Below are 16,869 nucleotides of genomic sequence, written 5' to 3' on the forward strand. Positions count from 1 at the left end.
CTAAAAATTCACTATGGGTTTGATTGTAAAATATGAAATCTTAGTAAATCTTAGTAAATGTCAGAGCTAGACCAAATCCCACTTTCAGGATATATTCCAGGCAAGAGTTATATAGCAAAGTCAAGTCATTGAGGGGATAATTTCACTAACCAGAAGCCCTTTGTGTCACTCCACTTCAGCTGTAGATATTTTAAACAATAGTCTAATCATCTAAACTTTATTGAAACTACATTATGGATATTGTTTCCTATTACATTGGAAAAATCACTTCACAGATAGGCCCAATAAACATTTTATTGCCCCTAAGAGATTGTCCACTGAAAGTTATTGTCTCATTGGAAAGGGTCAGACTGAGCGGAAATGGGGAATGTCTAGTATAGTGGAGGATAGATGTTATGAATAGTAACTACATGGCACATCACAAGTTGTTGGAGCAACAGGAAAACAATTTTCCTACATTTAACATAAGTTGAAAATACCAAACAGGCCTCGGTTCTAAACTGAAGAAGATACACTAAACTTTTCATCCTGCTCACTGCATTCAAGGAGTAACTCATAGTTTTTTCACAGGGAAATAAATTGGACTTCTCTATCCTCAACTCAAGGAACTCGATTACTTGCCATTTTGCCTGTTTTCACCTTCAAGGAACTTCATCACATTGAAGTTTTTTCTCCATTTTAGCATGCAGGAAAAACAAAGTCCCACGGAGTCCCACTTCCAGTGGCCACCCATGGGAATCTTTTTTCAGAGTGTGCTAAAATGAAGAGCACTTCCAGATATCACTTAAACCCGCATCAAAGCAGGTTTTAAAAAACTGGCTTCAGCGCAGGTTTAAGTTCACCCCCCCCCCCCGCTTAAAAAATGGGTTTTCCAGGGCATGGGGGCTACATGCATCCCAATAACTATTGGGATAGCATGCAGCCACCCTGAAGCCTCCCAAAAGAAGTCCTTAATTTTTTTTTTAAATAAAACCTCACCCAGCCATCATTATGGTCCTCCTTGCACTCTCCTGGGCCAGGAGTCCTGGTGCATCATTTCTTTGTGCAAGGAGGGTGCGAGGAGAGTCATAATGGCAGCCAGGTAAGTTTTTTTTTTTTTTACATTTAAGGTCTTCTTTTGAGATGAAGGGGTAGGGATGGGTTTCTTCTCAGTGTTTCAGGCTCCTGGAGCCCAAAAAACTGAGCTATCTATGTGGATTGGGCCCAGGGATCATGTGGCGCAGTACCCAGGCCCAATCCACACTAGGCCCACATCTGGTAAGACCTGGATCTTACCTAAGATCTGGTCTTACCAGGTGTTTAATTAATTCGGTTTTACCATAGTTGTCGTTTGGATGCCTCCTGTAAAACCGAGTCAGGTCTCGGTTTTAACGCCTGTCTGGATGGGTCCGAAGAGAAGACTCAGTTTCAGGAATGGACTATTGCCCGACTCCAGGTTCAAGAAAGCAGGTGGAAGCGGCAAGAAAACTGGGAAAGGACGTGAAATGGCTGGCCATCCCTGAAAACAGACCTTGCCAGGAGAAAATAGGGTAAGACGGGTCCCCACTCTTCCGAACACTTTATCCCATTTCCCTCCCACGTGTCTGATGAAGTCCCTTGCCTGCTGGCAACTTCAAGAGATGTAACCACATAAAGCCGGAATCTAGACAGCCCTTGTTTGACTTTCACTCCAAGGTCAGTAATATGCTGTTGCCTGGATAACTTAGTCCTGTTAGATCACATCTATCCTAGCTTGGGAGCCCCTGTGACAAAAGGATAGTTGTTAAACTTGATTTTGTTTCCTGATCTTTGTTTAAAATGCAATACTGTATATTCATAACCCATTATTATATTGGACAAACAATGTGTTATTCTTTCAAACAAGTTGCTTTGATCACTTTCAAAGCCTGGATAGAGTGGATTAAGCCTAAAGTCAAGACACGTGGCTCTCAAAATGTTGGATTGGAGTATCCCTCATTATTGGTTATGGTTACCCGGGCTGATGCAGTCCAATAGCATCTGAAGGTTCACACAGTTTGCACAGATGAGTCACACTGAGATTCAAATTGTACAAATGGATGCCTCTATACAGTAGCTCAACCCTGCCCTTTCAGCAATCTATATAAACATGATCACTTTTGTTGTGTGGCTGTAGTTGCACAAGTAACTGAGATAACAGATATAGGTCACATCCTACCATTAAGCAAAGTTATCCACCTTGGGCAACAGATCATCAGAGGTGACAAGGACAGACCTGTATAGAGATCACACGGTTTGCTTGTAACCATGTGCCCTGTTGAAAGCAATTACAAGTAAACCACCATGAATTTGAAACAGGTCATTATTTCCATCATGTTTGACAAAAATATACCCCTGCAGTCTTTCATAAATTGAAAAGCAACACACTACCCATCTATATATTTGTACAATGTCAGTTATCCATTTCAGAAGACATGAACACAGTTTTCCTGAACCATGCTTAGAGCAAGGACTTATGCAGCACTGTCCTTATAGTTGCAGATGTTTTACAGCAGTATTTTTCAAACTGTCTGATGTGAGGAACAGGCAAGTTTTTCATGCTAATTTCTCCAGCTTTTTTTCTATCTTTACTGGAAACTGACCACAGCCAAATGGCTCATGGATTGGACACCAGTCCATGGGTCACTACTTTTGTTAGCATTACTTTATAGAACTGTATAAGGAGACATAATCTGCCAAATATGGTGGGTATGCTAGGCAGGAGCCAGGAAGATATATGAAGCAGGGATAAATAAATGTGAGCAAGTGTAGGTAAAAGTATTTGAACTTCCTTTTAGTTGAGCATAAGAATCGAAGAGTTAAGCAAAAAAAAAAAAAAAAGTTAAGAAACCATCTGGAGTTAAACTGTCCTGAGAGATCAATGTCATGGATAAGAAGCAATAGATAATCTTTCCTTGACACTGATGTGGAATTTAGACTTTCCAAGAATAGAAGCTTTCCAACAACCAGCAAGGTTATTCAGGGTGAACCACAGGGATTGTCTACACCAGAAAAATAATCAATTTGAAATTCAGAGTATTCTGCTTCAAACCTGCCCTGGATTCACCCTGCTAGCACTGCACTTACTTGTACAAATAGCCACACATTTACCCTGTCTAATTTCATATCAGCACCACTTTTTTCTCAGCAGCCATTGACAATGCCACACCAGCTCTCATTATTGATACTCTTTCCCTTGTCCATTAGATCCATTTCTATTGAAGACCTCTTCCAACCAGGGAAAAGCCAGGTGCACAACCAGAGTGGGAGAAAGAAAGAATGAAAAGGTGGTGGAAGAAAAACAGGAAAAAGGGGGAGATAGGGTAAGTTCTTTCTTTATCATCTTGGTTCTAGGGAAAGAATATCTTCATAGCGCGTACACGCACATACCACCCAAGGAGAAGCAAACCAGCTTCTGCTCTGCAGCCAGGGCTATAGCTGGGGGGGGGGGGTGTTCAACGCCCCCCCCCCCAAGAAATTTTTCAGGTTTTAAAAAACCTGGTTTACTCATTAATTTCAACCCTAACCCTAACCCTAACCCTAACCAAATCCCCATGAGTGTCCACTGAAGTTTATCTGTTCTGAGTATCCACTGAAGTGTATTGATGGAGCTTGATTTCTAAATTATTTTGCGTTATGGAACTATTATTCATGATTCGCTAAAAAAAGGTTTCACCCCCCCCTCCCCCCGAAAGTTTTTTCTGGCTATGGCCCTGTCAGCAGCCACCTCTTTTCCTGCATTGTTCCTTCGCCTTTCATTTATCTTCATGCTGCCTTCCCAGCTAAGCCAAGCACTTCCTCACTGGTGAAGTCACTTGCTCTGAGATTGATGACATGCCCAGCCATGCGATCAACAGTCAAGTAGTAGCCCTGTTGACCTGTTCACTATTGATTGTATGACTGGGTGCCTCTGCCAGGGAATGTTTGGCCAGGAAGCTAGCAGCAGTGGCCCTACAGAGAAATAAAACATTCCCCCCCCCTTTCAACTGTAAGGGCCCCAATCTACCACCTCACCATTAATTTCATGACTGGGTTCAGCTAGGGAGCGGATGGTGGCTCTAGTGCTCTTTATCATCAATAAAATAATAAATGAGATGCACTGCGTTAATGTCAAGCATACACATACAACCCAGCTAGTAGTACTGAACTTAAAATAAAATGACGATGCTTACAACCCACCAATCTGTCATGCCCACCCCTCATGTCTCCCCAATGGACGGACACACATAGCAAAATAATGCTGGAAACTGCAGCTTTTTTAAAAAAAATCACAATAAAGTCTAAAGTAAGTGCTTTCTGTATTCAAATTGTTGTATATTGTGTGTTTCTACAGCTCTGATAGTAAAGAAAGATAGATATAGATTTTTTGGCTGACATAGACAAGGCCGCAAAAGTTTCAAAGTACTGTCTGGATGTTGAAAGTCACTTGAATTCCAGCACCCAAAATTGAGTCCAGGCACATTTTTTTTCCAGCCTCAATCTCAGACCTGAGAAGGTTTTACAGCACTGGGACAGTGAGGCGGGAGGTTAAAGAACCCCAGGAAATGCCATATATGGGCAGAGATGGCGACGGCTAGCGAGCCGGGTGCATAAGCTCACAGAAACATGTGATTTCTGGGAAATCACGTGTTTCTGAAGAAATGAAAGCTAAGAATAGACAAACTGCGCGTGCGCACGCAGGCGCTCTGAGTGATTGTGAACACGACACAGAAAGAGTGCGCCCGGGCCGCTGGTCGGCGCTGATTGGATACAAGTCGAGCCGCGTCACAACTCTAAGCCAATGAATTTGCTTGTGGGCGGGCATAACCCGAACCCTGTAATTTGTATAAATATTTACTCAGCCCACCGCTGGGGGGTTCTCCCTTGGGAAGCACCGTGTTGTGCTAGGGGGAACCCCAGCGGCCGCTTGCCAATAAACTGTTTTTCTTGGAAAGACTCCAGTTGTCCGTCTTCAATTCCTCCCACTGCGCTCGCAAGGACCGTAGCACAAAGGTTCCACTACAACAGGAAAAGATAACATCTCTCTGCATGCCTTGAAACACAGAGTTAGCACACAGGAGGGAGCAATTACATGGATGCTCTTGGCAAATCAAAGTTATTGCATATAAAGAAGGATTAAGTGTCAACATCTGGACTACTCATTCACTGACACCTCCAGCTGGTGCCCACATGCAACTTTACAAACCTCACATTGCTTCTGCCGAAGGTTATAAAGACATCTATTAGACCACCACCAGCCAGAAGGTGGATTCAGATCTGCTGGGAGTTGGAATCTATTACTAGTTCTTTGATGATTTGTAATAGATCCACCAAATATGAATTGCAATAAAGATGTAATAATGCCCCAAAGCATTTGACATGAACATCTCTATTGCAAAATGCATCTGCCAGAGGCAGAATATAAACTAAAATGGATAAGAGAACGAAAAGGTGGCTTGGGAGAAAGGATGATGAATAAATGAATAAATAAAACCCATGGCAATTATTTTATTCTATACGTTTTTTATTTTTACCCCAGCTTTCTATGAAAAAATAGTGCTCAAGGCAAGTTAGAACTTTGTATAATCAATAAACCCTCAAAACAATTTTTAGTAGGCCAGCTTGAAGAGAGGTGTCTTCTCACGCTTCCTGAAAGTAACCAGAGTGTGGGAAACGGGAAAACCTTCTTCTTCGCTGCCATCCAAAAGGCCTCCTAAGGTGATGGTATCTTCAGAAGAGCCTCACTTGAGAAAGACAGATTTTAAAAAAAGGTGGTCCATTTGACAGATAAGCCTTTCAGGACTTTAAAGGTTAAAAGCAATGGGAATTGGATTGTAATCAATAATCTTATAATCAGCAGCCACACCCAGTGTCTAATATATTATTTTATTATGACACAGCAAACAAGATAGATATGCCGGATTTCATATCACAAAATCACAAGCCGAACACTTCCCAAGTGTCTAGGACTGTGTGATGTATTTTCGGATGATGCGCGCAGATCCCAGCAGGGTGGCCTTTTGCAGTTGGCAGATTGTAATTTTGTCAATGTCTATTGTTTCCAAATGCCGGCTGAGATCTTTTGGCATGGCACCCAGTATGTCGATCACCAGGACCACCTGCACTGGTTTCTGCCAGAGTCTTTGAAGTTCTATCTTGAGGTCCTGATAGCGGCTGAGTTTTCCCTGTTGTTTTTCGTAAATGTGACTGTCACCCGGGATGGCAACATCAATGATCCAAACCTTTTTCTTTTCCACAACAGTGATGTCTGTTGTGTTGTGTTCCAGAACTTTGTCAGTCTGGATTCGGAAGTCCCACAGTATCTTTGCATGTTCATTTTCCAATACTTTTGCAGGTTTGTGATCCCACCAGTTCTTTGCTGCTGGGAAGTGGTACTTGAGGCATAAGTTCCAATGAATCATTTGGGCCACATAGTTGTGTCTCTGTTTGTAGTCTGTCTGTGCGATTTTCTTACAGCAGCTGAGGAGATGATCAATGGTTTCGTCGGTTTCCTTGCACAGTCTGCATTTTGGGTCATCAGCTGATTTTTCGATCTTGGCCTTAATTGCATTTGTCCTGATGGCTTGCTCCTGGGCTGCAAGGATCAGGCCTTCTGTCTCCTTCTTCAGTGACCCATTTGTGAGCCATAGCCAGGTCTTCTCCTTATCAGCTTTTCCTTCAATTTTGTCAAGGAACTTTCCATGCAATGTTTTATTATTTATTGTGTCATAAGCAAACTGAAGGTACAGTTGTAATGTATTTTAAAACACAAAGTTAAACACTTGGCATTATATTAGATGTCGTTTGACCAGTAGCTGGCTCTGGTGTTGCTATTGTGCCATCGTGCATATGGCAGGGCTCAGACTGCATTGTAATAGGTGGTCTGTGGTTTGCTCTTCTCCACACTGGCATGTCGTGGACTTCACTTTGTGGCCTCATTTCTTAAAGTTGGCTCTACATCTCGTGGTGCCAGAGCGCAGTCTGTTCAGCGCCTTCCAAGTCACCCAGTCTTCCATGGGGGACATGAGAGAAGCCTCCCCGCAGGATCGTAACACATCCAGGAGTCCCCTGGGCGATGTCTTTGTAGATGCCTGATTATCTCACAACCAGAAGCAACATGTATCCAGTGTCTAATGCCAGAACAAAATAACAGATTGCTTATCGGTAATTGTGGTTTTTCAAGTCAGTGACTTAACAGTGTGATGGAACTGTTAAGAAAATCAGTTCAATCATAGGTTGCAACAAAAGGAGTATTGTATCGAATGTGACTTGGATGATGGAATAGAGGGTGTGTTTATCAAATTAGCAGATGACAACAAATTAGGAGGAGTGGCTAATACCACGGGAAAAAAGTTCAGAATTCAAAATAGCCTTGATAGATTGGAAAGATGGGCGAAATCTAACAAAATGAATTTCAGCAGTAAGAAATGTATGGTACTATATTCAGGCAGAAAAAATGAAATCACAGATATAGGATGGTGACACCTGACTTGGAAACAGTCTATGTGAAATGGGTCTATTAGTCTTACTAGAACACAAACTGAACATAAGTCAACAGTGTGGTGAAGCAGATAAAAAACCAATGTGAATGTAGACTGCATCAATAAAAGTACAATATCTAGGCTCAGGGAAGTAACCATTTTATTCTTCTTCTTTGGTCAGACTTCACCTGGAATACTGTGTCTGTCTATTTCTGGAAACCACAATTTAGGGAGACATAGACAAGCTGGACAACTGTCCAGTGGAATGCAACCGCAATGGTAAAAGTTCTTTGAAGATTTGTTTAGAGAACTTAATATGTATAACCTGCAGAAAAAATGGTCAAGAGGTGACATAATAAGATATTCTTTGTTATGGTGGGTCTTAAGAAAGGGATTCACCTCATATCTGCAGAGGTTGTCAACATGGCTTGTTGCAACTGTACATTTTGTCAGTGAACTAGCACACTGCTCAATGTCTGGAATCATCCCAGCTGCCTTTCTGCATGGTCTGCCATTACATCATGTCTGAAGGATAGCATCCAGATATATTAGGTACTTCAAGGATCCTGAAGCCAGGTGTAATGCTTCCAGCAAATTTTCAAAGCCACTTCACAGCTGTATTGCTTGAATTCTGTGTGTGAGTCACAGAGACCACAGAGTAGAAAAACAGGTTGCTCACCTGTAACTGTGATTCTTTGAATGGTCACCTGTGAACTCATACAGTCTTCCCTATGTATGGGTTTTGTCATTTCCCTTTCAAGCGTACTGGTCCTTTCACTGCACTAGATTCATAACTAAGGGAATTGGTATACACATTCACAATGGAGATAGTCAGGGCTCAAATTATCAAATGTCAGTCTTCAGCAAAGATAATTTCACCAGCTCTTGCCGTCAGAAAGTTTTTACTAATGTTTAGGTGGAATTGTCTCCATTTTCTGGTAGTAGAAACCAAGCTTCAATATGTCATTCTTTCATATGTGTAAACATGATTACGACTTAGGGGAAATATCTGAATCCTTTGTATATTACAAATATAACATCAATTTATGATCAATCAACGTGTTAATTTAAACCCAGTTCAGACCTGAAATGGTTTAAAACAACAATTACTTACCTATACAGTTTTAAACATATAAATTGATGTTACATTCGTAATATACAAAGGATTATATTACAATAGAAGTGTATTACGTGAACACAACTTACCTTGGACTATATTTTATACCATACTTTTCCTTTCTGCTGTTATTATAGACATCTGTACATATAGTTAGAGATACAGTAGAGTCTCACTTATCCAACGTTCTGGATTATCCAATGCATTTTTGTAGTCAATGTTTTCAATACATTGTGATATTTTGGTGCTAAATTCGTAAATACAGTAATTACTACATAGCATTACTACGTATTGAACTACTTTTTCTGTCAAATTTGTTGTATAACATGATGTTTTGGTGCTTAATTTGTAAAATCATAATCTAATTTGATGTTTAATAGGGTTTTCCTTAATCCCTCCTTATTATCCAACATATTCACTTATCCAACATTCTGCCGGCCCATTTATGTTGGATAAGTGAGATTCTACTGTATCTGAATCCCCTAAGGCAAGCAGGATGGGAAGTGTGTCAACTTGACCCAGTAGCACTAATAGGATCAGTCTATCTGTGCGAATTGTGGTCTAAAATGTGATCTTGTAGTCGTGGTTACATGTTAGTCACTGAACATGATGTTGCCCTTCAATCCCAATATCTTCATAATCAGTAACAACCTGTAGGGAATATGCCAGAGTCCTTCGTAGCTCTCTCCCACTTTCTTATTTTGATTGAGGATGCATCTACACAATAGAATGAATCCATGGCCATGTTCCAGAAGCATTATCTCCTGACTTTTCACCCACATCTATGGCAGGCATCCTTAGAGGTTGTGAGGTCCGTTGGAAACTAGGCAAGGGAGGTTTATATATCTGTGGAAGGTCCAGGGTGGGACCTCTGAGGATGCCTGCCATAAATGCCAGAGAAGCGTCAGGAGAAAATGCTACTTTGAGCATGGCCATACAGCCTGAAAAACTCACAGCAACCCAGTGATTCCAGCCATGGAAGCCTTCGACAACACATTTTTTGCACTGTTAACAAACAACATTGCATGTTGTGCAAAATCTAAAACAGCCACTAGGTGGTGATTTAGAAACCTTTAACTGTTTCTCATTTTGTTCCGGACCTCAGCACTGAGGCAAGGGGACGTCATTTAGGGGTGTTTAAAAACAAGGCTCAGTCTATATACTATAGCAGGGAGGCGGCGACAACAACAACACCACATTCCTCTCTCAGCTAATCCAAGCGGAAGAAGAGTGAAAGAAACCATACAGCAGCCTCAGACCTAGCCACCTCCCCCCCCCGCCAAACCGGGAATGGTATCTCCCAGCCTGGGCTTTAGTTCCATGGGAAGGGCCTGGGAGCGGGTCAGGTGACAGAGTCCCGTGCTTCCCTTCGCCTCCTTATCTGCCGGCCTTGGCGGGGGATTGTGTTCAGGGAGAGAGCGCGAAGACGAGGAGGAAGGATGCGCGCGCAGGGGCTTGTCGCCGCAGCCACAGTGTTAGTGGTCGCTGTCGTGGGCGCAGTTTCGGCCAAGGACCCGGTGAGTCCCGCGGATGGTGGAGGGCAGGGAGAAAGCTGTGGGAATAGTCCCGACTTCCGCGAAAGGAGGCTCCGCCGTCTCCGCTGCCACTCCCTTCGCCTCAGTGTGAAAGTTTGTGAATACGAGAGGAAAGTGAAGAAAGTTCCTGTTCCCCTGAAGGGGTTCTTCCTTAAACCAAGCAAATGTTTTGATTCAATATGACTTTTTAAAAAATGTTGGAAAGACACTTTTTTTAGCGTCTGGGAGTCGTTTCCCACCTGAGGTGAACCTGTCACGGGTTTTTTCTGGCCAAGATTTCTTCAGAGGGAGGGTTTTGCCTTCGCTTTCTTGAGGCAGAGGCTGGGTTTACACAGTCATCCAATGGCAGTGTAGGCCCAGCCTGAGGTCCTTTCCACACAGCTGTATAAAATCCACATCGAACTGAATTCTGTAGCTGTGTGGACTCAGATAATCCAGGCCAAAGCACATATTGTGGATCATCTGCCTTGATATTCTGAGTTATATGGCTGTGTGGAAGGGCTCTGAGGCCCCTTCCACACAGCTGAATAATATCCCAGATTATCTGCTTTGAACTGGAATATATGGCAGTGTGGACTCAGATAACCCAGTTCAAAGCACATATTGTGGATCATCTGCCTTGATATTCTGGGTTATATGGCTGTGTGAAAGGGCTCTGAGGCCCCTTCCACACAACTGAATAAAATCCCACATTCTCTGCTTTGAACTGGAATATATGGCAGTGTGGACTCAGATAACCCAGTTCAAAGCACATATTGTGGAGCATCTGCCTTGATATTCTGGGTTATATGGCTGTGTGGAAGGGCTCTGAGGCCCCTTCCACACAACTGAATAAAATCCCACATTCTCTGCTTTGAACTGGAATATATGGCAGTGTGGACTCAGATAACCCAGTTCAAAGCACATATTGTGGATCATCTGCCTTGATATTCTGGGTGATAGGGCTGTGTGCAAGGCCTTCGAGAGAGAGTGACTTGCCAAAGGGTGCATCCATACTGTAGAATGGTGGTTGCCAACCTTCTTTGATCAGGGACCATTTTGACCAGGGATCCCTCTCCAACTTTAGTACAAGAAGGGTTACAAATCAGTTTTTGGACAACTTTATATTCAGTTTGGTTATTTCGTACTGATTCAAAAAAAAATGCATTGGTTAGACCACTGGCTCTTCCACACAGCCATATAATCCAGAATATCAAGGCAAAAAATCCCTCAATATCTACTTTGAACTGGGTTATCTGAGTCCACACTGCCAGATATTCCAGTTCAAAGCAGAAAATGTGGGATTTTATTCAGCTGTGTGGAAGGGGCCCACATCAGTTCTAGTTTCTGATACAGAACATATGCCATCCAGTAGTCGCCATCTGCCCAACTGATGTGTGGCAGTGGGAGCTAACAATAATAATAACAACTAGTACTTTGGGAGACTACGGTTTGGGAACTACTGCTATAGAATTAAGGCAGTTTAGACACCTCTTGAGCTGCATTAGGCCAGTGCTGTGGGATCATGAGAGTTGTAGTTTGGTGAGGCACCCAGCACTCTTTGGCAGAGAAGTCTAAAGGTTTTGTAAAGCTACCTAGGGGCCTTCCATACAGCCCTATATCCCAGGATATCAAGGCAGAAAATCCCACATTATCTGAGTGTGGACTCAAATAACCCAATTCAAAGCAGATATTGTGGTATTTTTTGATTTGATATTCTGGGATATAGGGCTGTGTGGAGGGGCACCCAGAGTTACATAACCCTGAGCCGTGGCAGTCAAAGTGGTGTCAGACTACATTAATTCTACGGTGTAGATGTACCCGAGTGGGGATTTGTAGCCTGGGCCCCTTCCAAACAGCTGAGTAATCTCACAATATCTGCTTTGAACTGGGTTATCTGAGAACCCCTCCACACAGCCCTATATTTCAGAATATCAAGGCAAAAAATCCTACAACATCTGCTTTGAACTGGGTTATCTGAGGGCCCTTCCACACTGACATAGTCCAGTTCAAAGCAGATAATATGGGATTTTCTGCCTTGATATTCTGGGATATAGGGCTGTGTGGAAGGGTCCTGGTCTTCAAAGTCATTTGGCAACCTTAAGGTGAACCTATCACAAGTGTTTCTTGTCAAGATCTGTTTAAAGTTTGCCTTTGCTAAGGCTCAGAGAGTGTGACTTGTCCAGTAGTTTTCCATTTGAACCCGGGTCTTTGATATCACGATCCAACACTAAACCACTACACTATGCTCCTCTTTTCATATTAGGGCCGTTCTACACTGCCATATGATCCAGTTCAAAGTTACAATAAAAACATTAATAAAAAAATCCAGTTCAAAGCAGATAATCTGGATTTTATTCATCTGTGCAGATGGGGCCTTTGGCTCTTTCTAAACTGCCATATAATCCAGATTATCAATACAGATAACCTACATTCTCTGTTTTGAACTGGATTATACGAGTCTATACTGTCATATAATCCAATTCAAAGCAGATAATCTGGATTTTATATGGCAGTGTAAAAAGGGCCTTAGTGCTGTTTTTTTGTTTTTGTTTTTTTTTTTTTTGCAATATCACTGATTGTGTTCCTGATCTAGTGCAGAGCATATTTCCCTCATTGCTGACAGTTCATTTCTACCTGTGCTGGAAAAGGGATCTGAGGGCCCTTCCAGACAGTCCCAATATCCCAGGATCCGATCCCAGGTTTGAGGTCCAGATGCTGATAACACACAGCACTGATGGTGCATTAAGGGCTTTCTTTATTTTGCTTGCTTTTGTGGGAGTTTGTTGCCTAGCTGCAGAAGTTTGACACTGGCTAACTTCAAACTTCATTAAGTGGTCAGTGAAAATGGGGCCTTAAAGGAGTAGATCAAACAATTATTCTCATGTCCCATTGTAACTTTCTCTTGAAATGAAGCTTCATTTGATAAAGCAAATGTATTCTGCATATACAGTCAGCCTTCCAGATCCATGGATTCTGTGTCCACAAGTTCAATCATCCAGGGCATTCCAAAATTAAACCCTGATTTTGTCATTCTGTATAAAGGACAGCATTTTACTGTGCCATTGTACATAATGTGATTTGCACATCAATAGATCCACGAAGGGTCCTGGAATGAAATATCATATATTGTACCCAGAACCCACTGTATTTCATTGCATGCTTCAGTGTGGTAATGAAGATACAGAGAAGACTAGATCTTGCAAAGGCTGAGGTTTAGGGCTGGCATATGACTTATTGCATACACTCCCCCTCCCCCCCATTTTTCTTCTTCTTAGAACCTTGTTGACTGATGATTGCCAAGCAGATGACTGGGAAAGAGGAATTGCTGTGTTGTTCCGGGGTTCATGTGGAGATTGGGTGGGTCAGTAGCAAACAATCTTGAATTCATCTTGGACACATGACTGAGAACATGAATAGTTGCAAGAAGGCAAGCATGTGTATTTTTCCCTCGTTCAGGGCACATCTTAACTCCAGAATTAATGCAGTTTGATCCCACTTTAGCTTCATGGCTTCGTGCTATGGAATCCTAATATTTGTAGTTTGGTGAAGCATAAGCATTCTTTGGCAGAGGAGGCTAAAGACTTTGAAAAACTAGTCCCCATGATTCTATAGCATTCAGCCATGGTAGTTAGTGGTGCCAAACTGCCTTAATTCCACACTGTAAAGGCGCCCTAAGTTGACTTTCTCTTACTTAAACTGGAGACTCTCTCAGCTACACTGCCAGCCCTGCCTCAAGTATCCTACACGATTTCCTTGGAAAGTTCTATCAAAACTATACAACATGCCAAATAGGATGAGATGGAAATTTTCCTTATACCAGTTCGGCTCATTGGGTTGTTCAGCTTACTCTTGTCTACCCAGACTGATAGTGGGTTTCATGGCATATTTATATTTTTATTCAGCTACTATTTTTTTCCAGAACAGAATTGGATATGCTTCTAAGTGCAGAATCACTTAGAATTAGTGGACAAAGCTTAACTTGAGATACATATTGCATCCAAAATTAAACATATACATTGCTTCTTCCTTATAAGAGCCACACCTGTTAGATATGAGAATACTGAATATGTAGACAGTCAATTAACTTTGAGAGATTTCAGTGAGGAGTTTCCACATGCTATTTCAAAGCATTTGTATGTCTGCTTTGACAACTTGACCAAAAGCTCTACATTGATGCAAATGTATGCCTGATTTTTAATATTTCATTTACATTTACTACTTTTTTTTACACAACATAACAAAGAGGCAGGTCTTCTTAACATCATGTGTGAAAACATATTTGGTCTGATTTTTGTTATATCCTTTTTCCTGAGCACCAGATCCCCTAATAACTCTTTCCTTATTTTCTTCACCTACTTGGATTATCTTGGCTTCTGGGTGTATCTTTGTGAGCAGTGATTGCTTAGATGACTAAATGCTATTAAAGCATCTAATTTTAGCTTTCACATTGTAAACATTTGTTTAGCTTATAGTGGAGATCTTTTGTTCTTTTTGGGAAAAATATGAAAACTGAAATTATTAGGAATTAGCCTTTGGTTGGGAGCTCCCGGTGGCGCAGCAGATTAAACCACTGAGCTGTTGAACTTGCTGACCAAAACATCAGCAGTTCGAATTTGGAAAGCAGGGTGAGCTCCCACTGTTAGCCCCAGCTTCCTACCTAGCAGTTCGAAAACATGCAAATGTAAGTCAATAGGTACCATTCTGGTGGGAAGATAATGGCGCTCCATGCAGTCATGCTGCCCACATGAACTAGGAGGCATCTATTGACAATGCTGGCTCTTCGGTTTAGAAATGGAGATGAGCACCAACCCCCAGAGTTGGACACAACTAGTCTTAACGTCAGGGGAAACGTTTACCTAGCCTTTGGTTAACAAAGTAGCAAACCAAGCCCGCCTCAAAGCCCGCCTCGTATGTGTGTTGCTTTCTTGAGTTCCCTTGCTGACTCCAAAAACCAATAAGGTAAGTAGTTGTAGGCTGCTAACTTAAAAATTTACTAATGGCTTTGCATTTACATACGCATGAGGAAGCTACTTCCTAACCAACTAATGAAAAGATTAGGTAAAGTCTTCATTCTTAAGTCATCAACTTTCTATGGAGGGAAGAGACATGTCTGGAGATTAGAGGAGGAGCACAGGGTGAAATCAGAAAAAGTCTGAGAAGAGAAAGGAGTTAATATAACCAAAGGTGCCAAGGAAGAGGTCAGGGTCACATTGACTATTTGCAAAATATTTATAACCATGCACTTTAAAGGATAATAAAAGTAAATGTGTGGTTTTAGATGAGAGTAATAAACAGTAGGATTTGATTTACAAGAAATCCTATTCTATCTATAACCCCTGTTACCTATCTCTGAATATAGCATCCTTTTTTCCCTATGACTAATCACCCTCTTCTTAGAGTTTGCCGTTTCTCAAGGCCAGCTTGGGAGGAACTTAGCACTGTTTTTGCTCCATCATGTGACTTTGCGGAATAGGTAACTTCTTGTCTTTATTAAACAAAAAATGTGCTGATACTGAGCATTGCAGTCCTGTTTACCACCCTATCTCAAAATGTTCCTCTACTCAAATGCAGAATGGTTGACCTTGAGATTTTAAAAAAATGCTGTTTCAAGAAATCATCCTTCTATTTTTCTTCTCTCCCTTAGTTATTTCCCCTGTAAGGGATGTTTTTATAGGTTCACTAAGATGCTAACCCCATATTTGTCAAGCATTTTAGTAATTTATTACAGTTTTTCCATTTTTTCATAGTGAGAAATGTAAATTTGCATCAGTTTTCTAATTTACAGCAGTCCTGCTGGTTCTACACACTAGACTGGTTCAGAAGATAATATCTTGTCTTCGTAAGCAAAGGTAGAAATACATCTTGTGGGTGTGCAGACCGCCCTTTTGTTCCTCCCTCTCCTTAAGATGACAAACTAAATCCAGGAGGTCTTTGGTTCACTGTAATGAACTTCGAACCTTTGCTTAATATTCTGGCTTTTTATAAATCCATCAGCCATAGTTTCCTATTTTGGATGTGCTAGAAAACTGGGTTGGGAACTGTGTTTTGGCTGTCTTGTTCTCACATGCAAAAAATGGAACGAGAGCCCCACATATATTGAATGGGGTTCTTATTTAATTAGATTTTAAATCTGAAATGCAGCTGTCCAGACGCAAGTGCTGGATGATTGTGTTGTTCAAACATTGAAATGGGCATGTGTCATAAGTGAGCAAATTAAAGGTCCAAAATCTGTAGCTATTTGCAGAAAAATGAATTAAGAGAAAGATTAAGAAGGATCACACATTTTTGCTTGGGCTATCCAGATTTTTTTTTCCTAAGGATTCCAAAACCTTTACAGCCCTAATCACATGATGGACCATTACATTTTTCTGTTTTGCTCCATTCTCTTGACATAGGATGTGGTGCCCCTAATACAGGAGTGTGCAGTGTGTGGCCTTCCTAATGTGAGATTATAACCTCCATCATCCCTCACCTTTGGCAATGCTAGCTAGGGATGATGATAACTGCAGCCCAGCAATATCTAGAGTGCTGTCAGCTGCCAACCTCTGCTTTGCTTAAATATTTTGATATAATCTTGTTTAATTTGCATTTCCCATAGATGTGCATCAGTTGACTTTTGGCATCATTAAAATGTTCTTTCTTCCTATCACTTCCTAGTTTTTCTTCCTGATTTTATAATCACTTGATGATTCATTCCCATCATGCTAAATAACTTCTTTACATAACCATCATCCTGAAAAAAGTCTACACTGGGGACACGGAAGATTCAAATCAGTTA

General features: G+C 41.5%; 1 protein-coding gene across 1 annotated transcript in view; it reads left to right on the forward strand.

Moving 5' to 3' along the window:
* Positions 1-9,788: 9,788 nt before the first annotated feature.
* Positions 9,789-16,869, forward strand: part of asah1 (N-acylsphingosine amidohydrolase 1) — a 42,994-nt gene continuing 35,913 nt past the window's right edge. The window contains exon 1 of the mRNA XM_003221639.4: positions 9,789-10,091. Coding sequence (XP_003221687.1) covers positions 10,014-10,091 — 78 coding nt within the window. The 5' untranslated portion in view covers positions 9,789-10,013. The remainder of the gene's footprint in view (positions 10,092-16,869) is intronic.

Source organism: Anolis carolinensis, chromosome 5 (assembly GCF_035594765.1).
Source record: "Anolis carolinensis isolate JA03-04 chromosome 5, rAnoCar3.1.pri, whole genome shotgun sequence".
NCBI lineage: Eukaryota > Metazoa > Chordata > Lepidosauria > Squamata > Dactyloidae > Anolis > Anolis carolinensis.